Source organism: Vulpes lagopus, chromosome 2, assembly GCF_018345385.1.
Source record: "Vulpes lagopus strain Blue_001 chromosome 2, ASM1834538v1, whole genome shotgun sequence".
Taxonomy (NCBI): Eukaryota; Metazoa; Chordata; class Mammalia; order Carnivora; family Canidae; genus Vulpes; species Vulpes lagopus.
The window spans coordinates 85706353-85733525 of NC_054825.1; the positions used below are offsets into that span (position 1 = coordinate 85706353).

Sequence of the window (27173 nt, forward strand, 5' to 3'; positions counted from 1 at the left end):
TGAGTACTCATGGAGCCAAGTTTCAAAAATACAAGGTTTTCAGCAATTCAGTCATTTTAGCTGGGAATTGAGAAAGGGGTGTGTGAAAGTCTATATACAGACTATGTATTAGTTAAATATATAAGAAAAAGAAGGTTATAATTCTTTTGGTTAAAAACAGTACCCTGACAATTAAGCTATAGTATGAAATTAAGTTTCTCCATTTTCATTAAGAGCCAATTAACATCTATTTTCTAGTATTAACGTTTTTTCCCACATTCTCTTCACTGTGGAGAGTAAAATTAGCTCCATTCTACAGTTAGGAAAATGGAGATACATAAAATATTTTCAAGGGTCTCATCCAGTAATAGAAGAGCCAGACAAAAGCTAATGACTTACAGATGTAGGATATTTTTCAAAGAAGAAGTGACAAATCATGTTATCTTTGATGTAACATGTGTAGAACTAACACAAATGTTTGCCGTTGAAACTTACCATAGTCAGAGGGGGGAAAAAAATCTTTTTCATCCTTTTTATTTTAAAATTCCTTTGTGTATGTAGTCACTTCTCTAAGACTAAGCCAAGTTATTTTTTAATGGATAACTAAGTTATGCAGCAAGTTAAATTAAAATTTCCTTGTAATAAATCTTAAAAATTTCTTTCTCTTTTTCACCAATTCTTTCATGGGAGAAAAACTTAGGCATGCTAAGTGGCCAATACTAAAGTCTTCTTCTTTCTCCACAAACAATAGACAGGAAGATTTGTTGAACTGAGGAAGTCAGCCCTCTGGTGAATCACACTTACTGTGCACCAGGCACAAAAGTTTCTGCCTCCAAATGGCTTTCAGACTAGAGGTGGTGGATAAGACAAGTGTGGTCTTAGGAGTGAACATGGACAGCCACAGGAGCATATGTAAAGCCTTCAGATTTGGTCTGGGGACCAGGATATGATCTGTGAAGAAGTGAGAGCCAACTAAAATATGTGTAAGAATTAGCCTGGTAAAGGAATGTGCCTGGTGAAGGATTGTGGGTAACATTTCGGAAAGGTGGAACCAGAATGTGAAAAGACCCAGAAGGAAGAGAGCCTGTAGCATTGTATAAGAACCTAAAGAAATCCAGTGTGACAGGAGTGATGGCGAGTGGGAATAATTTACCTATTGGGATATCCTTTTTACACTTTATGAATATATTAAACTTATGGACACTCAGTAGTGTGCTAGGTTGAACAGATAAAATTAGATCTAACTGCTGACATACCACAGAAACTTGCATAAATAAAGAGACTTTGGATATGGCCAAAGATTTGAGTGTTTTCCTTTAATGATAGATTTTCCTTGAGCTTCCTATTGTAAACTGGGTCCAAACCCAAGTACTATAATTTTTATAGAACTTTAAGTACTGTATAGTACTTTTATAGTACTTAAATAATTCAATGGATTTTTTTTCTTAAAAGCTTGTTTGCATTCTGAGAAATTTCCTTCTTGTCCAGTTAATTTTTATAAATATATCTATTGAGATCATTTTCCTGATTTTGGAAGTGCTACAAATTCATTCCAGGAAACTTGGAATATATAAGAAAGCTATGTATATATAATATATACAAGAAAATAAACTTACCCAAAATACCACCAATGCTGATAACCGCTATCAATATTAACTTCTATAGAATATTCATTATTATTTTCTAAGCTTTTCTGTAACTATATTTTTCGCAATTTGAGTGTATTCCTCCTTTTTGTGTATACATATACATATGATATATAGTCCATTCATTTTAAAATTAATTTAATTACATAATTTACAAATATATTCTTCTTTTGCATGCTTTTATAGAATTCTATATCCAGGGTGTAACTTTTAGCTCGGTTGAAATTAATTTGTAAGCTATAAAGCTGTTGTATTTCAAAGAGATTGGGGATCATGCAGACCTCTATTCATTGGTTTTAAGACACCACTAGGAAATGAAGTAGGTGGCAAGTATTATTATCACTATTTCGCTGATGGGGCATCCAGAGCAAACAGTGGTTGCAAAACCAGGACAGGGCTAGAAATAAACAGGTTATTTTGAAAGTAGGTAGCGTATAAACTGTAAGTGAAGCTTAAAAATGATGATGTGTATTTCTATTGAAAAACTCATCTCTTTGAAATAATAATGCATAAAACATACTAGCCCTCTGTTACTTTTCCATAAATTAAGACTTAAACCTGACTTTGGGAAGTCTACATGGATATCAATGGAAAGTGAAGCCAATTGCATGAAGTTGCATTGCCAGAACCTTGCCTGAAAGCTTACACAGTATATTAGAGCTTCTAAAAGATTAAGTTGAATACAGATGCTGAAGTTAAAATACACATAAATGCATGTACATGCAAACTCACAGACATACACAGAGAGAGAATTTTAAGACCAAAAGTAGCACCAGAGCCAATTCCATGATATTTTTATTAGCAATCTTTACTTGGGCACAATTTTGCTTGAAGCTGGTGGGATTCTTTTTCCGGAGTCAAGCCGGCAGAATCAAGCCTGTTGGGAGTCAGCAAACCACAATAGACGTCATCAGATCTCTGGTGCTTCAGGATATACATACTGATCACTGCAGGGGTCAGGGAAAGATTTTTTTTTTTTTTTTGGCTTGCGTAAGCTTGCAAAATTATCAGCGGATATAACCCTTGCCTTTCTTTGAAGTGTGAGCTATCAAAAACTAAATAAACCAGATGGAGCTGTTTTCTGATTCAAGGTGACAGAGCAAACCAATGCCTGAATGACATTTATTTTTAAAGATGGAAATAGAATTACAAATTTATTACATCTAATTTGCACCTTCCTTTGAAAACGTGAAGCCCCAAAAGAAATTTTCTCAGGTGTCCTTCCTCCTGAGGATAAGTAATAAAATTGAAAATAAGAGAAAGGTAGGATGATTGACCACACAATACATGAAGTTAGCCAGAGCATGAGGGGAAATTAGCCACCCAGGAAAGAAAGTGACAAACACTGAGTGGGTGGCATTCAGATAACTCCTATTCTCCCTGTGACCAGATAAATATACATTCTTGATTCCCAAATTCCTTCCATTCTTGGTGCAATACTTGAAAAAATTTTGACCAGGTTTTTGGCATTTTCATCTTTTCTGGGAATACTTCTAAATGACCTAGGGGAAATTTTCTAAACCAAAGAACAGTTTTGGCAGCAAAAACAAGCCTCAGTATGTTTTATGATTGAGACGAAGTAATTTAGCCTTTTACTCATGCAAGAATCTATGAGAACTTCTATTTAGGATGAATAAAGTGAATTTGATATTATGGAAAAATGTTTTACATTATATTATTTTAACTGCATAAATGAAAATGATGATTGATGATTCAGTAATAAACAAGAAGAAAGTAACTAGATTATTAATATCATATCAGTGTTGTAATTTACTCTGATAGAATTAAGTTCCCGACTTTATTCTATTTGTTCTATTTATTTTGCTAGCTCTGTTAGCATGTAAAAAAAGTATAAAATAACCCCACTGGGCTTTGTTTTTCTCATCTGCACAATGGGGATAATAGGTCCTATTCCAAAGGGTTGCTGAGATGATCAGATAATATAATATAAGTAAAATGTCTAACCCCATGGCTGTACATAGTAGATTCTTTCCGATTCATCTCTTTCTACCTTCTTGTTATTTTCTATGGCATTTGAGAAAAGTGTATGAGGACTTCAGTGGATTAATTGTGTAAAGTCCAACTAGCAAGAGCACAAAGTCAAGTCTAAAGGAGCTGCCATTTAGGGGTGCTAACTACGTACCTGGCACATAATAAATATTCTATAAATATTAGTTATCATACCACACACTTCATTTTATCCTCACAATAACTCTGGGAAGTGTTTATTTTCATTCTCATTTTCCAGCTGATGACACTGAGGCTTGAGAGGTAAAGTAACTTGCCCAACATCACACAGCAGATTATGACAGAGCCAGAATTGCAGCTGAAATCTGCTCCAGAGCTCCTGGCCTCTCCACTAGAACCACGCCACAGCTACTGGAATATTGGGCAGGAAGGCCTAGGGCAAATTTAATCATCTCTGGAACAGAACAGAGAAACCAGAAGTAAGCCAAAAAGACCTCTGGAAATAAAAGGCAAAGTAGCTGAATTCTCATCTATGCATTCTAAGAGAAATTATCAGTAGCTAACTGTAATCCTCCTTATTTACAAGGCACTTAACCAGCTGGTTTTGCAGCCTCTAAGATGGTTTAAAGCAATAGAACTGAAGGTAGGGGACAAGTTACTATAGCCAATCATCTTAAAAACAATAAAAATGACTTCTAAAAACCTGTCAAGTGTTGACCCAAAACTTTTAAAAACCATAATAGCCCGAGCCATTTATCATAGGAGCAAACGACCTGAAAAACACCAAAAAAGTCCTTGAAGTATAATTGATATTCATCATAAAGTCATTTAAATTATTAAATTGTTAAAGTAGAACAGAAATGTATCACATATTTCATATTTTAAAAAGACAAATTTTAAGGTACCTGGGTGGCTCAGTTCAAGTGGCTGCCTTCCACTCAGGCAAGATATCAGGGCCCTAGGATCAGCCTCTGCACTCAGCAAGAAGCCTACTTCTTCCTCTCCCTCTCCCTCTCCCTCCTGCTTGTGCTTGCTGTCTCTCACTCTTTCTCAAATAAATAAATAGATAAAATATTTTAAAAAAATTTCATCCAAATATATTTTTTTAAGGTCAGGGGCTTAAATAGGAAATACCAGTAAAGATTAAATACACCTCCTCTGATGACAGTATTAGCTAGAGGGCTATGACAAAATTAATTTTTTCATCATTAACTCAGAAAACTTAACAACACAAACTTTAATCTTCAGCTTTACTGGACACTCTTGCATCATATATAAATTTTTGAATTGTGTGATCAAAGTTGTGATCAAGTCTTACATCAGGCAATATACAAACACCTCTGACTAGTATGGTAAATGAGTTCTTGCATGGTTTAAGAAAGAGTTGGAAAAAAAAAAGGAGTTGGTAACTTTTAATCTCACCACTAATATTTTAACATAAAATGTAGTCAGAAAGAAAATGAATACATTTTCTGGAAATACACAAACTCCTAAACATGCTTACCTTAGGCATTTTTTACTGAACCTGTTACATTTCAACATCTTTACGTTACTTCCATTGCACTAGATGGTTAAGGACTATGATGGATACTATCGGGAGTTAAACTTTCAGTGGTATTAAACAGTGACCTGAGATTTTGAAAGGCACAGTTATCTTTTGACTCTTATCTGTAACTCTTCAGACATCTTGATCATTTGGGACAAATCATTTGATCACCAGAGGAATCCCAATCTCAGCATGACTGGTGAGACAGAATATATTCAGCCCCACATTGCAGATCACTGAATCCAACATAAGTCAGGGAGACACACTCCCACCCCCAGAATCCTTGGGAAACCCATAAATGAGACAAAACAGCATTTGAGATAAGGACTGATTTTTCTTTCACCTGTTTCTTCATTGAGAGCATCACTTCTGTACATTCTCTATTTAGTCTCAGACTCGTATTATGTAGTCTTCTTTCACGGTAGCTCCATATAGATGGGATCAATATGTGACCATTCTGGGACCATATTCTTCACCTGAAGACTTTAGGTCCTTCTCCTAAGTGGTATTGGACAAGCATGGAGATATCATACTTAGCATGAGTATGGACTTAGCATATGAGCATTATGGTCAACCTGACTAACTACAATTAATTCCTCATCATCACAAATAATCTTGAATCCAATCCAGTCAGAAAAAGAAGGCCATCTCTTGGCATGAATCTAGACTATCATGCTATTGAGTCAAATGAAAACCTTTGAATACTCTAAGCAACGAAAAGAACATGGTGCCTTCAAAACAAAACAATATGAAATCCTAAATTGCCTTAAATAAGTCCAATAACGTTCTGATGTTTCTTAAGATATTTCCATACTTTAAAAATATATATATTGAAAAACACTCCGGGGTGCTTGGGTGGCTCAGTCAGTTAAGCGTCTGCCTTCAGCTCACGTCATGATCCTGGGGTCCTGGGATCAAGCCCCACATCAGATTCCCTACCCAGTGGAGTCTGCTTCTCCCTTTCTCCCTCTGCCTACCCCCCTGCTCCTGCTCATGCTCGTGCTCTCTCTCTCCCACTTTCTTTCTCTCTCTCAAATAAATAAATAAGTAAATAAATAAAATCTTTAAAAAAAGAAAAACATTCTCATTATAAAAAAAATGTTGGTGATTCTGTTTCACTGATCATTTAGGACTTAGCCTGTCTATTAACTGATTTTTGTGACCAAGCGTCTCTCACCTTCAGTGGCACATGCCTGGGTTTCCCCCTTCCCTCGGTAGACCCAGAAATGCTTCATGGCCACCCACTCATCTTAGTCTCTATTTTTACAAAAATATAGCCTCTAGTCTCTGCTTGTGTCCACTTCATGAAGTCTTTATATATCTTACTAAGTGAATTCTTTCAAATACAATCATAGAAGTAAATACTACAGAAATACAAAGTATTATTCTTAAATTGACTTACTTATGAGGTTAATAAATGATTCTCTGGGAATAAAGTGCTCAACCAAGTAAGAAGAATAAAGTTAAGGGCAGTCTAGGACTATTTAGCCTATATTCTTCTAGTATACAGTGTGCCTTGCAAGAATGTCATTGTTTATACGATTCAGAAATTAATTCCCAGAAAACAAATTTTTCCATATTAATTAATTAATTAGTTAATTTTTGTTTATGGTATCACATAACCACTGAATATCTTCTTGTTAATGTATTTGTGTGCTTGTGTATTTACTTTCTGGCTCTTCGTACTGGAATGTAAAATCTGACTTGTTCAAAGCTTCGCATCATGCCTAGATGAGGGCTGCCTTCTGTGGAAGGTGCTTAATAAATATTATTCAGCACTGTCAAATTTACTTTCCTGTCTTGGCTATTGACAAGCACAAGAAGAATGAAGTCTTGTGGCTCTGAGACCACCTAGAAAAACTTTGTCACCTAGGGTCACACTCTCATAAGAAATCTCAGAGTTCTTTCATTATGGGCACCATCTCATGGCAAAAAAAAAAAAAATTAATAGAAGATTTTGAAATTGCTTCATTTTTTTTCAGGCCATGGGGATATCATTTAGAAAAGTGCTACTTTGGGACGTCTGGGTGGCTCAGTATTTGAGTGTCTGCCTTTGGCTCAGGGCATGATCCTGGGGTCCCACCCGGGATCAAGTACCACATTGGGGTCCCTGTGTGGAGCCTGCTTCTCCCTCTGCCGGTGTCTCTGCTTCTCTGTGTCTCTCCTGAATAAATAAAATCTTTTTTTAAAAAAAAGAAAAGTGCTACTTTAATGGCCTTAATGATGTTCCTAAGGCCTAAATAGGTAAAGGAATTTCCAGAGTGTTTTATCTATCTACCAGCCAAGGACATGCTTCTTACAATGTCCTAAGGGACTGACTTATAGGTGACAATGCCTTGCCAAGAAAGTCTTTGATAATTCAGTAACTACAGTAACTTTGGTAATTTAGTAACTAACTCCTTTGATGGAGAGTGAGGAAAGAATGATATCTGAAAAATTCTCCTCTAGGAACAATTATACTACAGTGGGTTTCAAGAGATTTAGGAAGAAACTAGTTCAGCATTTGATGTTTATGGCTATCTATACAGATCAAACTAAAAACATTTATTTTAACCCATTTTATAGAATTAGATCTGAAGAATCTTCCAGATGATCTGAAACACATACTAGAAGTTAGAACATGAAGGATAAAATGACAGCAGACCAATATTAAAATGAAGGGCCCAGTGCCAATAACCTCCAAGGTGTTGGAGTATCCTTTAAGATCATTGCTAGTGAAAACCTGTAAGTTTTTTCTTTTAACTTAATTTTTTTTATCTTTATCTTCTTTTCCCCCTATCTCATTGACTGCTCCACACTAAACACATAATCTCTATTTTTCCTTATTTTACCTCTTCTATCTTTTTTTCTTCATATATCACGTTCTGGGTCTCTTGATGGCACCAGGGCTTACTGGTGCCAGGACCACAGAGAAGAGAGGAGATAATTTGAAGGAAATGATAATATCTGGCTTTTGTGGAGTGCCAACTTTGTGCCTGGCCTTGTTCTATATACTTTCCATAAATATTTTCATTTAAGCCTCTCAATTGACACAAAAACTCAGTCTAATCTTTCCAACACCCTGGTTCTATTGGAGAATAGAGGCTATTTTGTTTAGTTTCTGAAAACTCTGTCTTCAAAGGTTCCAAAGGAAAACTCCCAAGAAATGGCAACTTGAAGAAAACAGATATAGTGGCACATTTGGCGAATAGTTTCGAGATGAGAAAGATGCAACAGTTAGGGGAATCTTAAGTGAAATCTCAAGTATTTTTCTATAACACATCTCCTTCTCTTTCTTTTTTTTTTTTTTTAGAGAGAGAGCGAGCACATGAGTGGAGGGTAGAGGAGCAGAGGGAGAGAGAGAATCTTAAGCAGGCCCTATGCCCAGCACAGAGCCTGAATCAGAGCTCGATCTCACAACCCTGAGATCATGACCTGAGCCGAAATTAAGAGTCAGATGTTTAACTAACTGAGCCACTCAAGTGCCTCTATAACCCATCCCTTTTATTTATACATTTGTGTTCTTGAAGGAAAACATGACTTTACTAACCATGTTAATGGGGTGAAAGTTCTAACCCTGAGGTAATTTCAAGAAAACCAATATATAGTTTAGGTCAAAAAGAGTACTTGATTTTGCAACACCAAGTATCCTTTCTGAGGTTTCCCAAAAATGCTGTGGCTGTCCCACACAGAACGTTCTCCATATTTTCCACAGAAACAACAGTGCTATTTCAGCATTCATTGGGATCGAGACCACTTTGGGAGGCACTCTAAGGAAGCTATCAAAGAAATAAACACCTGTACTGCTATGACCTAATGTGTCATAAACATTAAAAGCAAATTTTACATGAAAAATAGACCTAGAGGCAAATGCTAGATAAAATAAGGCATCAATTATAATGTGTAAAAAGACGTGGAAGAATTAGGTTTAATTGAATTTAGTCAGGCAAAAATTTGGAGTATTTACTGTTTTTTTTTTTTTTTCCAAATAAGTGAATGAATTTGTTAATTATTACTGGGTCCAGAAAAGGGGGAATACTGAAAGTAGTTGAGCATCCTGAAGGTCAGAATGATTTGCCCAGGGTTCATACTTTCTTTTTTTTTGGAATGTTTCTGAAGAGCCAAGCCCTTCTGTCACTTTGCAATGCTTTTATAAAAGAAGGTGCGACTGTTGGGGATTTACCCCAAAGATTCAGATGCAATGAAACGTCGGGACACCTGCACCCCGATGTTTCTAGCAGCAATGGCCACAATAGACAAACTGTGGAAGGAGCCTCGGTGTCCATCGAAAGATGAATGGATAAAGAAGATGTGGTTTATGTATACAATGGAATATTCCTCAGCCATTAGAAACGACAAATACCCACCATTTGCTTCAACGTGGATGGAACTGGAGGGTATTATGCTGAGTGAAATAAGTCAATCGGAGAAGGACAGTGTATGTTCTCATTCATTTGGGGAATATAAACAATAGTGAAAGGGAATATAAAGGAAGGGAAAAGAAATGTTGGGAAATATCAGGAAGGGAGACAGAACATAAAGACTCCTAACTCGGGGAAACGAACTAGGGGTGGTGGAAGGGGAGGAGGGCGGGTGTTGGAGGGGAATGGGTGACGGGCACTGAGGTGGACACTTGACGGGATGAGCACTGGGTGTTTTTCTGTATGTTGGTAAATTGAACACCAATAAAAATTAATTTAAAAAAATAAAAAAATAAATAAAAGAAGGTGCGAAATGGGCACTCAACTCTACGGTCAACTGATATTTTACAAAGCAGAAAAAGGATATCCACGGAAAAAGGACAGTCTCTTCAATAAATGGTGCTGGGAAAATTGGACATCCATGTGCAGAAGAATGAAACTAGACCATTCTCTTACACCAGACACAAAGATAAACTCAAAATGGGTAGAGATCTAAATGTGAGACAAGAATACATCAAAATCCTAGAGGAGAATACAGGCAAAACCCTTTTTGAACTTGGCCACAGCAACTTCTTGCAAGATACATATATGAAAGCAAAAGAAACAAAAGCAAAAATGAACTATTAGGACTTAACCAGGATAAAAATCTTCTGCACAGCAAAAGAAACAGTCAACAAAACTAAAAGACAACCTACCGAATGGGAGAAGATATTTGTAAATGACGTATCAGAAAAATGGCTAGTATCCAAGATCTATAAAGAACTTATTAAACTCAACACCCAAAAAACAGAAAACCCAATTATGAAATGGGCAGAAGACATGAACATAAATTTCACCAAAGAAGACATAAACATGGCCAACAAGCACATGAGAAAATGCTCCGCATCACTTGCTATCAGGGAAATACAAATCAAAACCACAATGAGATACCACTTCAGACCAGTGAGAATGGAAAAACTAACAAGACAGAAAACAACAAATGTTGGAGAGGATGTGGAGAAAGGGGAACCCTCTTGCACTGTTGGGGGAATGCAAGCTGGTGCAGCCACTCTGGAAAACTGTGTGGAGGTTCCTCAAAGAGTTAAAAATAGACCTGCCCTACGACCCAGCAATTGCCCTGCTGGGTATTTACCCCAAAGATACAGATGTAGTGAAATGCTGGGACTCCTGCACCCAGATGTTTATAGCAGCAATATCCACAATAGCCAAACTGTGGAGGGAGCCTCGGTGTCCATCGAAAGATGAATGGATAAAGAAGATGTGGTTTATGTATACAATGGAATATTCCTCAGCCATTAGAAACGACAAATACTCACCATTTGCTTCAATGTGGATGGAACTGGAGGGTGTTATGCTGAGTGAAGGAAGTTAATAGGGAAAGGACAATCATCATATAGTTTTATTTATATGGGGAATGTAAGAAATAGTGAAAGGGATTATAAGGGAAAGGAGAGGAACTGAGTGAGAAAAATTAGAGAGGGAGACAAACCATGAGAGACTCCTAACTCTGGGAAACAAAGGGTAGTGGAAGGGGAGGAAGGTGGGGTGATGGAGCAACTGGATGACGGGCACTGAGAAGGGCACTTGATGGGATGAGCAGCGGGTGTTATACTATATGCTGGCAAATTGAACTTCAATAAAAACAAAAATTTTTTTTAAAAGAAGGTGCTATGTAAAGATGATGTGAAGTTTATAGGCTTACATTTCCTAGCAGAAGGACTGTGAATATAAATGACTAAATAACCACATTTACCATGTGGAAGTGAAGCTAAGGAAAGGAACTGAGGCAGAAAACAGAAGATCCCTGGTCTGCTGGAAACATGGCTGTCCTCAGCTTCCTCCCTGGTCCAGTACTCCAGGATAGAAATCAGCTGGACCAGCTTTGAATTTCCCACATGTATCATCATCCATGTAAAAAGTGACCCAAGTTATTTCCTTAACACTCGGAAACACTTAAGGCTCCTTCCTCCCTCCCCATTTTCTGGCCAAGCTGTCTAGCAAACACAGATGCAGCTGGCATAGTGATACTGGAAGAAGCCTTGCTAAATAGCCCCCAAAGGGAAATATCTCTCCGGCCTTGGATAAATCTAGTGGACTCCATTCACCAATTCCACATCATCATTCTCTAGTTCTGCTGCAGTTATGTTTAAACAACACAGAAACTCCTCCGATCGTCTTTCATCACTACTCCCAGATAGTTCCAGTGCGTGGCAATGGCAATCACAAGGGGTAAATCAAGTCACTTTTCATAAGGAATAGAGTTACTTTAGTAGTGTAGGGTTTGATTTGAAGAAACCACCCCATTTGGGGAGGAACATTCATCTAAATCTTTAAAAATGTTCATGTGCATTATGTTCTTTCTCCCTGGTCATACTGAGGAAGCAGGACTTTCTTCAGCACTTCCTGGACACAGGTGTAGCAGAGATCTAAAGAAAGCCCAACCTGATAGTGACAGTCATGACCGCATGGCAGTGAATATGGCTTGAAGAACACAAGATGTAAACCTGCCATGAAGAATAGCTATAGAAATAGGTGCAGGGGTCATAATTATTTTTTCTTTCCTTCTGCCTTTCTTCACTTAAGTGTTTATTGTGATACAGCCAGACATAGTTACAGTCTATGAATCAAACAGAGTTCCTACTGCTTTATCCAATACCTTAGCCACACAGGTAGTATAGCACAGTGTTAAGAGGGAGTGCTCTATAATCAGCCTGCTGTGGTTCAAATCATCCTTCTAAAGCTTGATAGCAGATGAATTTTGAGCAAATTACTTCCATGGGGAGCGGGGGGGGGGGGGAGAGGTTAATGATAGTACCTACCTCATCTGGGTTCTCATAAGGAGAAAATAAGGCATTTCACTTAAATGCTTAGTACTGTGACCAAGTCCATAAGCACTCAGAGGAAATGGCTGTGCTCAGGTCTGTGGGAATCCAGGGCTTAAAGTATCTGGGTAATGCTTCATGATTGGTAAAACTAGAAAATGATCTGCTATGGACTGAATGTTTGTGTCTTGCCAAAATTCATATGTTAAAACCCTAATTCAGTAGGATGGTATTAGGAGATAGGGCCTGGGGGAGGTATCTATGTCATGAGAATAATCCCTTATGAATGGGATTAGTGTCCTCATAAGAAAAGACTCGAGAAAGGTGACATCTCTCTCTTCTATGAGAGTACAGTAAACAGCAGTCCCAGGAGGAGGACCCTCACCAGAACTTGACCATGATTTCAGACTTCTAGACTCCAGGGCTTTGAGAAATAAATTTATGCTGTTTAAGCCACCCAGTCTGTGGTATTTTACTATAGCAACTGAAGCTAAGACATAATCTAATTGAAATTGTTAATTTGTTTCTAAAGTCCCTTAAAACCCTAATGCTGCGTGATTTGTCTTTCTTTGCTCTCTTAGAATAAGAACTACCATTAAGCTACCATTTTGCTAGCAACATGATATCAACTCACCAGAGGAAAGTAGTAAAATTATTCTTGAAATTTTAAAATCATTGCAGCTAAACTTCTGAAAATTCTATCAGCAAATAAAAAATAATCAGCAAAAATATAACCAACCACTCATGTTTTCCTGGCTAGATACAAACTCTGTATTATACAGTTCACAATTTTTTAAAGTTTTATATAGATTCCTACAGCTTGTCTTCACTGTCAAGATATGGAAAAAATGTACTGAAAATAGTTGTTCGACATCATTCTAATAACAAACACAAATTGTGACTGTTGTGTCCACATTTACATTGTAGCCCTACAATTCATTGTGCTTTATAGTCATATGTGTATGTGTTTCTCCATTAAATTTGTAATTAATTTTAAGTATAGGATCCAAGTTTGTATATATCAATCACTTAGCATGGGGCACTCAGTAAATTGAGAACCACTCAGATAAATGCACTGTATGAATCAATAGATAAATGAAGAGTATATCACGAGGACTGTATGTCGCAAAGTATGAAATAATGGTCCCTTCTGTCTAAATTGCAAGACAAGACAGAGCATCAGAGGCAAATAGTGATACATATGAAGTTATCTTGCAGATCAATAAAATGGTTAAGAGGTGCCTGCTTTGTTTAAACAGAGAGGTGATCTGAAGTGGAGCACAAAGCTTTCATAAGGAAAAGGAGACTTTTTCTGAAGCTGATAAATGAAAAAGTCTTTCCCAACAAAGTGAGCGACGATGTATTTGTTTCCTAAGGCTCCTGTAACAAATCACCACACATTTAGTGGCTTAAAACAACATATGTGTCTTATAGTTTTGAAGATGAAAAGTTTGGAATGGGTCTCACTGGGCCAAAATGAAGGTGTCCACAGGTCTTCATAACCTTCTGGAGGCTCCAAGAGGGAATCTGGTGTTTGCCTTTTTTTCTTTTAGAAGCTGCGCTCATTACTTTTCTAGAGGGCTCCTTTCTGTCTTCAAAGCCATCAATGCCCAGTGAGTCTTATATCTCACCACTGTGACACTGACCCTCCTGCTTCCCTCTTTCACATTTAGGGACCCTTGTGGTTTTACTGGGCCTGTCTGATAATACAGAAGTGTTTCCCTATTTTAATTAATGTCAGCATCGGCTGACATAGTCATTGCATCAGCTACCTTTATTCCTTTCTGCCATGTGACCTAACATATTCACAGGTTCTAGGCATTAGGAAGTAGATATCATTGGGAGGCCAATATTCTACTTACCATACAAAATATAACAGCACCTCTGGCATGTCTGGACAGCAGTATAATTTTCACAGAAATTTTGTGTGTCAAATGTAAGCTCAGTGAGTTTACAGAACTAAGTGAACGGGGAACCTATTTTTGAAAGCATTAAATGCCCCATATAGGGATTTGGACTATATGTATAAGACCATATGTATCATATTGTGTCAGATTAATATTAATATTTTCATCGCTTTTCATTTGTTACATATTTGAAAATGACAAGATCATAAAATACGTCCAATTCACAATGCTGCAACCATTAAAGATAAATAAGACTTCACTGAGTTTTTTTTTTAATGGTTAATGAGAGGTTTGAAAAACACATTTTAATAGTAGCTCAAATCAATTGATTCCTCAAAGTTTGAAAGCAGAAAAAAAGTAATAACAGCATTGAAAAGGCATTTATTAAAAGGTGATTCTGGAGTTGACCCCTTATATGCTAATCAAAATACACAGATGTAAGAGTAGCAAGGTATGTGAACATACACAAGTCAAAGTTAAGCACATTTTACCTTGCACTTAAAAGAGGCAACAAAACATTAACCTCAAAAGCAATGGTGGATCGGAGAACAAAGAATGCAAGAAGTCTCATTATCAGACTGTGGAATGCATTCAGGAAGGTGGTCATGGAGAAGAGAGTAAGAGGACTCAATGGTTCAGGTAAGAAAATAGGATGAGACCAGTTAGTAACCATATGCTGTGGGCAGAAGGATATGCAATCATTTTAGATAATGTATGGAATGGAAGAAGCAAATGTAGTTAGCATTTGAATGTGGGCTGGAAAAGAAAGTTGCCAAAAGGAAACTCTTAAAGAATCTTTTCATGATGAAGATCTGATCCATACATCAAAGTTTCAGATATTCTAGGGTGCTAGACTTTCTTTCCTCGATAATGGTGCTGCCATTATTCTTCCAGCAATGCTACATATCAAGAGGGAGGGGCGGGAGAGAATGCCCGTATTGTTCTATACAGCGAATGCCTTACACATGGTCTGTATGCTGTCTACTAAGTGGCCTCACCTTACTTGATTCTCCTTCCAATGCAGAGGAAAACAGGGTCCCAAATCATCTAAAATAATAACCATGATATATATCAGTTTTAATCTACTATCTTCCATCTTTCTCTTCCCTGTTTTTTTCAGTTACCCCCTGGGAACAACAGGAAATATAGGTGTTCATAACCATAGCAAAGCACTTAGCCTGAGAAAGAAGAAGGAAAGACAATGGAAAAACAAAACAAAACAAAACCACCAAACTGTGTTTCCAATTACCAGCAGATGCTTTCATTTATTCTAAGTGTTCTTATTTAGTTAACTGTACAAGTTTTTTTAACTGTACAAATTTTTAATTACGTAGAAGTGGTGGTGTTCTAGCCTCGTGCTCTTGATTACCCTTGTCTTCCAGTTGATTTCACATGCCTCTTGCCTCTGGCACCACTTTCCCACAAATATCACGCCTGGAGCTGCATAAATTCTGAGCGATACCTGATAAAGAGTGCAGCCTGTTGCAGAGTTTATCTTATTTATCTCTTGTGTTTTGCGTTTTGCTGTGGTTGTGACATTGCAGTCTATTTCTCTGAGTCAGCAGCACCATGGCTGTAGTGCTGTGAATGCCTACTTTTTTTTTTCCATCTTTGCTTAGTGGAATCATCTGGCCACCATTCACTTGTGCCTGGAATATCACAGTGGGAAAGACTACCAGGCTTCATCCAAAGACCACTTTACATAGATGCCTAATAAGTCAGATGAAGGAGCAGGTCTTGGTGAGAGTATCGCTAATGATGGAGATCAAAGACCCGATGACTTTCCTGTATATTCTGATTATTCTGAACATAGCAATAGGAGACCAACAAAATATTGGAAAGAAGGAAGAATGGCAAAATTGGCCTAAGCAGATTTTGTTTCACATTTGGTGAGAAAAGATCTTCAAAAATAGCCATTTGCTTTGAAGTTAAGAGTCCACCATATATATTATTTATCACAGTGACTTATACTGGACCTTGAACCATATTTTTATAGCTAATTCATAGGGGGATAGAAATGAATGAATGAAACAAAATTTAAAAGCCAAGTAGTTGTTCAATGTCATGAATGTCACTGAACACAGTCCTGCTCTTACACTGTGGTTCTGGTTGTTTATTTCCAATTGAGAATGTTTGACTTGAGCCAGTTTTGATTGTTTTCAAGAGTCCTAATATGTGTATCTGTAAAGATTAGGACTCCAGCTGCATATTCTTTCATAAATAACTAATATGGAAGAGGCAGAAAGTATCTGCTACATGGTAGCCCTCTAGCCTTGGGACTGAGAGTGTGGTCCACCACCAGCAGCTTTGTCAACCCCAGGGAGTCTGATACAAATGCAGAGTCTTAGGTTCCCACCCAGAGCTGCCCAATCAGACTCTGCACTTAATAGGATCTCCAGATGGTTTGTATGCACACTAAGCACTTGAAAAGCATTGCTCTGCAATAGCACCTGAGAGACACCTGCAGGCATAGATATTTTATGTAATTCATAACCACCAGGAGGTAATAAGTGATAGGGGAAAAAAATAAAGAATACTTTGAAGAGGCAGTAAGATTATACTCCCTACACCTGTAGTGGTTGAAATTTCCTTCTTCCGAATTGACTTCGAACTCCATAAACATAAGCGTTAATGAATGTCATAGGAACCAAAAGCTCCTGTTAGAAGATTTTGTTTTTTTACCACCTTCTCGTTTTCCTTTTATGTTATGTTATATTGATAATTTCTCTATGTGTTATTAGTGGTCTAGCTTTTATTGTTATTATTATATTAAGAGAGAAAAAAACCTCACTCAGGCATTCCTCAGCATTTCTTTGAGGGCTGTCTAGATCATCTGTCCTCCAGCCTCCTTGAGGTCTACTCAGCCTGGCCTAATTCTTGAGAGCTTCCAAAATTCATAGCTCCCACCGGCAAAAAAAAAAAAAAAGGTAGAAATGTATTTCTGACTTTGCTTAGGCCACTTTTTAAACATTATATTTGGTTTTACACACTACACTTCTTTTAAAAGCACATCAATTAAATGGAGACTAGCAAGGAGCAATCAAAATTATAAAAATGTGAGGCTCCTGGGTGTCACAGTTAGTTGAGTGTCTGACTCTTGGTTTTAGCTCAGGTCATGATCCCAGGGTCGTGAGATCGAGCCCAATGTTGGGCTCCACACTCAGCACAGAGTCTGCTTGAGTTTTTCTCTCCCTCTCCTCTGCTCACTCTCTCTCTCTCTCTCTCCCTCTGTCTCTCTAAAATAAACATATAAAATCTTTAAAAAAAATTATAGGGGCACCTGCATGGCTCAATTGGTTAAGCACCTGCTTTTGGCTCTGGTCATGTTATTGGGGTCCTGAGACTGAGTTCCCCTTCCGGCTCCCTGCTTCTCCCCCTCTCTCTGCTCCTTCCCCACACTCATGGTCTCTCTCTCTCTCTCTCTCTCTCTCAGATAAATAAACAAAATCTTGAAAAAATTTGTAAAAATGCTTGAGGCATACAGACTCCTAAGCAAAAAATGTGAGGCCCACTTGAATTAGTGTAGGGAAATGAGGCCAGTGGAAGGCCTAAATACAAATGTTCACAACCACAGCATATGACAGAGCTGTACAGCTCATGAACATCAAATATGCTATTAGTCATTATGGGCAGAAATTGAAATTCCCAAGCAAGAGAACCTATACAGTACTAACCAGAGCACTAAACAATAATGATGCAGGCTGACACTGTAGGTATGATTCATGGGCTGTTTTAACACCTCCAGAAGGCAGGTACAATATTTATTCTATGAAGACACTTCTTTTTTACCACTTATTTTGTCCTTTGTCTATCTATTCTCATCCATGCTTCAATCATTTTGCCTACTTTACCCCACCTTTGTACATTAAATCCCTCACTACCTGTCCAGTGCTCTGATACCCCCTCCCCACCTTTGATTTACGCTGCTTCTGCATTCTCTTGGGGAACACAAATTTCCAAAGTAGGACCTACTACAACAGTTGGGTGGTTGACTTTTCTGCTTTCTAATAAATCCCAGGAAAACATGGCTAAAATTTGAGTTTAGGTAAATTGTCAATTATAATATCTTATAGCTTAAAACTAATCATTTAAAAAAATTCATAGCCCATTACAATTTTAAATTAACTCACAGGTTAGTCTTATTTTACTTTTACAATATCCCAGTGTGACAGGTAAGGTAGTTATTGGCATCATACCCATTTATGGAGAAGTCACTAAGTTTGAGGCAAAGTTCAGTGGTGAGTTGAGATCGAAACATACTTTTTGTAATCCTAAGTAGTCTTAGAAGGCTGTTGTTTTGGATATTCCATTGCTGTAGCTATTTATTCAGAAGTTGATGCACTAGGATATGAAATTATGAAAAGTATACTCCACTTACAATCTTCCACAATTGGAAATAAGTTCTGAAATCCTAGAAAGGTTTAAGTCAGAGGAGCATTGTCACACAGCAAAACAACAGGTTGTTCAGTAATGGAGAGAATAGCAGGGTATGGAGGAGTTGTTTATTTGTTTTGAGGTGTTTTTTTTTGGGGGGGAGGGGTTGTAACTACAAAATAATGTCTTTTTAAATGTATGGGTTTTCAACAGCAGGGAGGAGGAACAAAGTGGAGAAAACCAAGTCTTCCTGCCATTGTGTTCTCAACCTCTGTCTTATTGGACTAGTTTGTTGTAGGTTAACTGTAAACTTAGCATTAATTAAGATGTCTGAGATCCACGCTCCGGGGTGGCTCAGTCGGTTAAGCATTAAAAGTCTGCATTCAGTTCAGGTCATGATCCCAGGGTCCTAGGATCGAGTCCCGCCTCTGGCTCCCTGCTGCTAAGGAGTCTGCTTCTCCCTCTACCCCTTTGCGATGCTTTGCTCCCTCTCACCCGTACTCTCTCTCAAACAAATAAATAAAATTTAAAATAATAATAATAATAATAAGATGTCTGAGAGCCAAGATAGAGATCTCATGTTAGCTAAAACCCTGGTTTCTCTCTTTAAATGTGTAAAGCAAAGAAACAGAAGAAGCAGTAACTCACAGTGAAATCCAGAACCTGGGTTGAGGAAGCCAGGCAGGTCCCCGGTGTCTGAAAATGGTTAGACAAGAGGCTCTCCCTTCTGCTCTCTCTTTCATTATTAATACATATCTGGAAAGTGAATAAGAGAAGCCTTGGTCGTAGTTTAAACACCTGTTATGAAATCAAACTGTGAATCTATTTTTCCTACCTCATCTTGCCCCATCTACTCTCCTCCCTTTCCATGTGACAGTGGAGATGTGCGCTGCCTTATGTGGTTGGTCTGCAGACCAAGTCTCTCTCCCTATTTGCTGGCACCGTTCCTTGAGATTAGTTAAGGCTGAAGTTATTACATTTCTATTTCTTTTGAAGGTCACTGTAAATTGTTTGAACTTCTTCTACTTAGACTATATTAAACAAAGTTGAAAGACCTGGTTTTTCCCTCCTCACTCATTTTGAACTTCATTTGAATTGCATTTGTGAAACCAAGGTGGTTTTACGTGTGTGTACGGGTGTGTGTGTTTACATCTGTATTTTAACTGATGGAGAGGAAAGCCAGGACAAAATTAATAAACTCTCTCAACAGTTTGAAACTTTTCTTTAAAGATAGAGGTAGGGCAGCCCGGGAGGCTCAGCGGTGTAGCTCCACCTTCAGCCCAGGGCCTGATCCTGGAGACCCGGGATCGAGTCCCACGTCGCGCTCCCTGCATGGAGCCTGCTTCTCCCTCTGCCTGTGTCTCTGCCTCTCTCTCTCTCTCTCTCTCTCTCTCTCTCTCTCTGTGACTATCATAAATAAATAAAAATTTAAAATAAATAAAAAAATAAATAAATACATTAATTAATTAAAGATAGAAGCAGAATGGGGTTTAATAAGTGTATAAAGTATTGCCAAAATATCTAAGTGAGAAGATGTCTTTTAAAAGGAAGTTTTGTGAAAATCTGTTAAAAAATTCGAAATTATAAAAAATCAAAATAAGTATATATGTCCAAGTTTCTGTTTAAAAATATATTTCTTGGGGCACCTGGATGGCTCACTCCCTTAAACTAGGGATCCCTGATTTTGGTTCAGGTCATGACAGGGAGTCCCTTAAAGAACCTCTCCCTCTGCCCCTCCCCCCACTTGCAGGCACGCATTCTCTTTCTCTCTCTCTCCCCCTCTCTCTCAAATAAATAAATAAATCTTTAAAATACATATTTCTTAAAATGCTTAGAAATTTAATATTGTTAATATCTCTTTTTAAAAATCACATATAGGGACGCCTGGATGGCTCAGCAGTTGAGCATCTGCCTTTGGCTCAGAGCGTGATCCCAGTTCCGGGATCGAGTCCCACATCAGGCTCCCTGTGAGGAGCCTGCTTCTCCCTCTGCCTGTGTCTCTGCCTCTCTCTCTCTCTCTCTCTCTCTCTCTCTCTCTCTCTGTGTGTGTGTCTCTCATGAATAAATAAATAAAATATTTTTTAAATAAAAATCACATATAATAATGACTTATCTGCTTAATGACTAGAACACCCACAAATCTACAAGACTTTTACATAGCCCCAGAACACTAGAAATTCTTCAAAACAATCTAGGTTCTAAATCACTATGTCTCTGAATCTTTGTTCTTGGCCATACACTTTAATATTGTGGTTACGAATTCTTTCCTTTATAGCTACAAACACATAGCAAAGTATTTTTGGTAGAATTAGGTATCCATTGGAACAAACTGTCTTTGATTTGGTTAGTTCTCATTACATCTCTTTTACACAAGAAAAGAACTATCCTATTTGCCTTTTAATGGAAAGTTAGGTTGGCTCCCAATGCCTGAAATTAAAAATGAGATTATTTTGGAAGTTTAAAATGTCCTCTCTGTAGCACAATAAATCCAGATATTAGGATTTATAAGAATCCTTGAAAGTCACATAGATGAGATCTCTTTGCTCTATGACTCCGTTGGATACAGAACCTTATCACCAGTCCCTTTTCCCCATCCCCAGTGATCCGAACTTCTGGCTATGGGTCCTATCTCAAGTAACTGATGTTCACTAAGGAAGGTTAAAATCATAGGTTTATAGGCATGCTCTTCCAAAGTCACTACCTGAAGGAGCAATAAAATCACAGCCTATACTAGATATGAAATGTAACAAAACCACCTGTTAGAGAATGTATGTGGCATAATTTTAGTCTGAGTACCAGCATCTTGTCAGTTTATCCCAATGTCTTGAGCCTACAATTGAGCCAAAAATCTCCTGAGCCAAGCTTTCCCGCAAGATTTCCTGTACTTCCTGTTTCTATGTGAGACAGAAATACCATGAGAATGACCTTTCTTGTGGTATTTTTGCACTTCTACCCTGGGATGAAGATAATCCCATATTGGGGAGAATTTTTTTTTTTAAATTCTGCAACCTTTTCCATTTTCAAATCTTCAAACAAAGTAGATTCCTTCTTGAGAATGAAAATTTGAGATGGTGTTTGCTTGGCCTTAACTCATCTCCACTAGGAAGTATTCATGTTCAATGATCCAACATTTTGTAACTTCTCTAAGATATTTTTTCAAGAAAATATTGTAAAACAATACAGAGAATATAGTGGAAATTTATATGCTTGGATTTTTAAAATGTCATTCTTAAATGTTCCATGAAGAGTTGTATTCTTAATACATTAGTGTCTGTGACATATTATATCATATATTTGTTTTCTTTGTTCTTAACCCCTTTGTTCCAAGGGTCAGGATATCCTGATGTTAAGTGCTATTGCAAAATAACTGAACAAAAATAAAAATAGTCGAACACTTAGGAAACCCTTCAGTTGTTATGTCAAGGAAGTTTGTGACTGAGGAGTGAGTTTAAGACATTATTCAGGAAATATGCTAATGGAGTGCAACAGCCTACATGTGCTTATTAAATAAAATCATTTCAAATCTAGAGAGCCTTTATGCCCCAGTCTGATAGAAGTGTCAGATAAGAACTGGAAGGGCTGTCAAAAGTGGTGGAAGTGTCACACTGATGCTTAAATCCCTTCATCCCTTAACAAAGAGGGAAGCTCAAAAAAACAAAAAGGAGACACGTCTTTCTTTCTCATAAGTGGATCACTGATTATCCCCTAATTGGGTTGAGTGGATATCTGGCTGTTACAAGAGGAGCTGCTTGATCAATATTCCAATAATGAAATTCACCAACAGTAGTGTCTTCAACATCTTTTATTGTTTGATACCCTCAAAGGATGTTGACACTTCTTCACCTATTAGGAAAGAGAGTAGACTTACCCGTGTATTTTTCCATCTAGAAAAAGAGAAAAGCCACTTAACTCAGTGTGGAAGGCTAAACTTACTAACCATAGGCTTCAAGGAATGATAATAACAACAACAAAATTACAGTAGCCTTCACTGGTTTCAATTTGTAAAGAATGAGGTGAGGACCATGAAAATAAAACACACCTTGTGGCAGTCTTTTTCCTTTTCCCAAAGTATCCCCTCCCCTGATGAAACATCAAATGAGTGTGTGATAAAGCTGCCCCACAAGGAATGTAGAGCAGAAGCAACAGATTGTACATCAGCAAAACAAAATGCCAAGCAAAATAAAGCACTTTGCAATGCGGAGATGTGAAGAGGAAGAAAAGGTTGGGCTTGTTGCGATGGCCTCCAAGAAAACAGGAGCTATCCGCGTGAATTTTCGAGTTCAAATTGTTCCTACAAACCCAATTTGCTGACAAAAGTGCCAAACACAATACCACCCCACTTTCATTTATGCCTGAGGCTTTTCACAGAAGCTACAGGGGGCACCCCCTTTGGTTGAATGGGTTCTGACTTCCAGGGCTGGTGTCTCCACCTCTGCGCCCAGCGACCCAACTGCGCGGCGCGTGATTGTCCTCAACTGAACCACGCACGGGCAAGGGCGCAGCAGCCAGTGGCCCACATACGAAGCCCAGGGCGCTCTGTGGCTGTGGAGCGGACAGGCAACGCTCTCTCCTTTCTTTCAGGGCCATGTATGCACCCCCACACGCATAGCCTTTAAAGTGATCCTTGTTTTCCTCCGAAATGGGCGTTTAAGGGTCCCAGAGTACGTGTCCAGGCGACGCAACCCCGCCGCACGTTCCCAGGAGGGTCTCGGTGCTTCCCTGATTCACCCCTTTCAGAGTCAGCTTTGGAATGTGATTCAGTGTTATTTCCCCTCCAGCTGAAGGGCAGCTGAGGTTACAAAGGGATTTGACTAATAGGCCAAAACCCAGTTAGGTTTGCTGAGAACCAAACGACAGCAGAGGGGGCGGGGGGCGAGGGAGGAGGGGGGCGAGAGCGAGCGCGGGTGCCAGGACCCCTCGCGCAGCCCTCGGCCTCGGCCATCCCGGGGCCGACCCAGCGGGCAGCGAGGTGGCCCCCGGCCAGACCTTCCAGAGAGCGGCAGCTGCACATTGGTTCTGCTGGTATTCGGTTTCCCGTTTTCCGAGAGCTCCCTGGAACCTTCTAGGCTTCCTGCACCCCGGGAGCGGGGGGGGGGGCCTCACCTGACCCCTTCAGGGAAGCGGCCCCTGGGGCACCCCTGCGAGAGGCTGGCAGAGGGGAGCCCCGCTTCCTCGCCCCAGGATCCATCCTACGCGCTAGGCAAGCCCCTCGACAAACTTGGAGAACTGGGTACAAATGGGTCCGCGGAGGAGAGGCAAGTCCTAAGCGCCGCCGGCTGTGCCCCCCGCCGGCTGTGCCCCCCGCCGGCTGTGCCCCCCGCCGGCTGTGCCCCCCGCCGCCGGCCCCGCCGCAGCCCGGGATCCGCTACGCGCCGCGCAGCCGGTGCCCGAGAGGCGGGCGGGCGAGGGCTGGTCCCCCGGGAGGGCGCCCGGCACGCTCGTCGCCGCGCCCGCAGCGATTCCTGGGCCGGGGCGCAGGCGGGCAGGGCCAGGCTGGAGGACGCTTGCCCGTCCCGAGCCCGAGCAGACTTCGCGGGGCGCAGCGTCCGCCTGCCCGGGAGGCCGGTCCCCGGCGGCGGCGGCGGCTCGGCGGCGGGGGCCCCGGGCAGGATGCCCGTGCTGGAGCGCTACTTCCCCTCGGCGGAGCCGGCCAGGAGGGGCACGGCCCCCGAAGGTGCGCGGCCGGCCCCGGCCCGCGGCCGCCGGGGGTGCCAGCAGGGGCCGCTGCCCTGGGACTTGCCCGAGATGATCAGGATGGTAAAGCTGGTTTGGAAATCCAGAAGCGAGCTGCAGGCGACCAGACAGCGGGGCCTCCTGGAGCACGAAGATGCTCTCCACGGCGTCGCAGGTAACCCGACTGGGAGGTGCGAGAGGCGAGCTGGGCGCAGGCCGGCGCTGCGGGTCCCTTCCTTGCAGAGCCCAGCGGAAAACCGGGAGGAGGGGGGTCTACCAACTGCAGCTCCGGGGCCGAGGGCTGTGGTTAAGGAACGTTTGATTTATTGCAGAAATGCATCTTAAAATTAAGAAGGACGTGGTAGGAGGAGCACTAATAGACCGGGGATCGAGTAACCTGGGCTCTGGGCTCAGCTCACACTTGATTGCTCAGAGGCTTAAACAAGTGAAATCTCCTGAACTTCAGTCCTCGGAAAAGGTGGGGGTGGAACTGGCTGTTCTTTAAGGGCAGTCCTACCTCTGCAGTTCCTTATTGACAAACCAGAGTTCTGAGACAATATTCTTCTTGGGCTGCTACTTATAATGCTTTTTATAAAGTAAAACACATTTTCCGATTTTTAACGATGAGGCTAGGGTGTGTGTCCTGTTCCCAGGACCGGGTTGGCCTGGAAGCTCTATATGTCCTGGGAAAGTTGGCAGACTTCCTTGCCTCGGTTTCCCTTTTGGACACAACAGCCGATAATACAGATTCCCCCATTGACACCAGGAAAAATCAACTCCCTCACAAATGTGGAAATGATGACTCACAGGGACTTCGTCATGTTATAAGAATGTCCTGTGCTTAGGACAGTTGTGGAGAACCTTGCCATGTCTCTGACAGCCACACAACCACAAAGACACCTAGGGTCGAAGGTTCTGATAGAACCAGAAACTAAGAAAGTATAACTGGCCACAGGGTGCTCTTTTCCTTTAGGGAATGTGTTGGTAGATATTTCAGAAAGTGGTCGCTCACTTTAGGAGAACAAATATGAGCATGTGTGTTTATGCATTTGAAGTCTTGGCCAGCCCTGTGCAGTGGAATCCTGACATACCATTGGTGGTGAGAGGTGGGAGCCCAGTCGGGAAAGATAGACCAAAAATGACCTCTCTCTTCCCTCGTGGAAAGGGACCGAGAACAAAAAAGATTTGAAGGGAAGGGAAAAACACAGTGTTGGTCTCTAGTAAACAATGAGTACTTTGGAATGAGAAGAAAACCAATAAGACTGAGGTTTTTGTGGCAAGTAGGAGATGGATGCCCCGGGAAATGGGTCTTGGTCAGAAGAAATGAGGTAATGCCAAAGCCGTCCCGTATTTCATGTGAGTAGTGCAAGAAAAGTGGAAAAACCCACCTGGACAGAAAACTTAACCATGACACTACAACTATTACCACTCTTGGTTTGTTTTAGTAAATTAAGTAATTGAAATTCATATCTCAAATTATGCCTTTGATAGAACTGCCTAATTCAACAGACATTAGCACGTGTTGGAGATAGATTTCTGTTATTATTTATATTATATGTCGGTGGGGGGTCTAGTTTTTGAAAAAGCAACACTACAGACATAAAATAGAACTCCTGTAACTTCTTATCATTTAAAGGGACAGTTGACTAGAGGACTCTTAATTGATCCCTGGGCCACTGCCTCACTCTGTGGAATCTCTCAGCAGCCCCTTTGGGGCCCAGACAGGCTGCTCCCTGGTCTGCTGTCCCCCTTTATCTTGCCTGCGGGGAGGCAGATTCTACTTCAACACCCGCTCAAAGGCCCTCTGCCTCCTCTTCTTCCTGCCCTGCCTTCATATTCTCAAGGAGATGAGGGGTTCACACTTTCTGGCATGGGCATGAAACCTTCTCATCCACAGATGCAGCAGCACGGCCCATAGGATGCAGCCCCACTTCCAAATTGTCCTGTAGTTCCTCTCATCTTGTCTCTGATACTGCAGCTCCTCCTCATCTCAGGTGCTCTGTGCCTTTCTATCCAGAATAGCCTGATGGTGAGGGCCTCGGGAACACTTAGAAAATAGTTTCAAAAATCTGGCATGCATTCATTTTTAGAAAGAGATGGTTTAAGCTGTGTTCAATTAGTGTACAGGGTTTTATGGTAGAAAGATTGTCAAAAAAAAAAAAAAAAGGAAAAAAACAAAAGCACCAAGACACATGGTGATCTCATGCTCACACTCACTAACTCTCTTTCTCCCTTTCTCTTCCCCTCTTTTTCCATCTCCTTTTCTCTCTCTCCCTCTCTCTTAAATCTGACCCTTGTCTCAGAACCCTCAAACAATTCATGCTTTTGCAATGCTAAACAACTTCCTGTTCCTCAAAATACATCAAGTGGTGCCCTACCTCTGAGCCTTGCCTGATGCTTTGAATGTCTTTCTTTGACTTAGCCAACTAAAAAATCTTTATTCAAACTACAAAGTCCAGCTCAGGCATCTTTTTCTTTGTAATGACTTGCCTGATCTCCACCCCTGTGTCCCCGAATTGTCCCCCAAAGTCATTTACTTCCTCTTCTCTGCTATCTTGACTTGTATAGATGTTACATTTATCGCACACAACATGTTTGCCACGTCATAACTGCACATGAGAAAACTAAAACTATAAAATTATTAACAATTTATAAATTTAAAAATCATAGTATTCCATGTATATTTTGACTGCTTGTGATAACAGATAAATAGGTTTACGTCTTTTAAAACCATGAAATTGCAGAAATTCTGAATTGAGCCAACAGTCTTGAGGACTTTAGAGATGGGTGTCACTGTTTCTTAATGGGTTGAATATAACCTTAAAAGTTGCAGCTTTTCTTTTCCTTAGTGAGGAGCA

General features: G+C 40.0%; 1 protein-coding gene and 1 long non-coding RNA gene across 5 annotated transcripts in view; one reads left to right on the forward strand and one right to left on the reverse strand.

The window, feature by feature from the left end:
* The window catches only part of PDE7B (phosphodiesterase 7B), a 313591-nt gene that overhangs the window by 149631 nt on the left and 136787 nt on the right, over positions 1-27173 (forward strand). Inside the window, exon 1 of one of the 3 annotated variants that reach the window (XM_041740959.1) lies at positions 23480-24490. The exons of the other annotated variants lie outside the window; for them this stretch is intronic. Within the exon in view, the coding sequence (XP_041596893.1) occupies positions 24253-24490 (238 nt within the window). The 5' untranslated portion in view covers positions 23480-24252. Of the gene's footprint in view, positions 1-23479; positions 24491-27173 lie in introns of those variants that run through there. 3 annotated transcript variants of the gene reach the window in all.
* LOC121482911 lies at positions 1468-19815 on the reverse strand. Of its 2 annotated transcripts, XR_005985661.1 has the most exons (4): positions 19291-19815; positions 15267-15315; positions 5483-5637; positions 1468-4047 (listed from the first exon to the last, which is right to left on the reverse strand). It is a non-coding gene; the product is annotated as an uncharacterized LOC121482911 (long non-coding RNA). The 2 variants fall into 2 exon arrangements; XR_005985660.1 differs by lacking the exon at positions 15267-15315.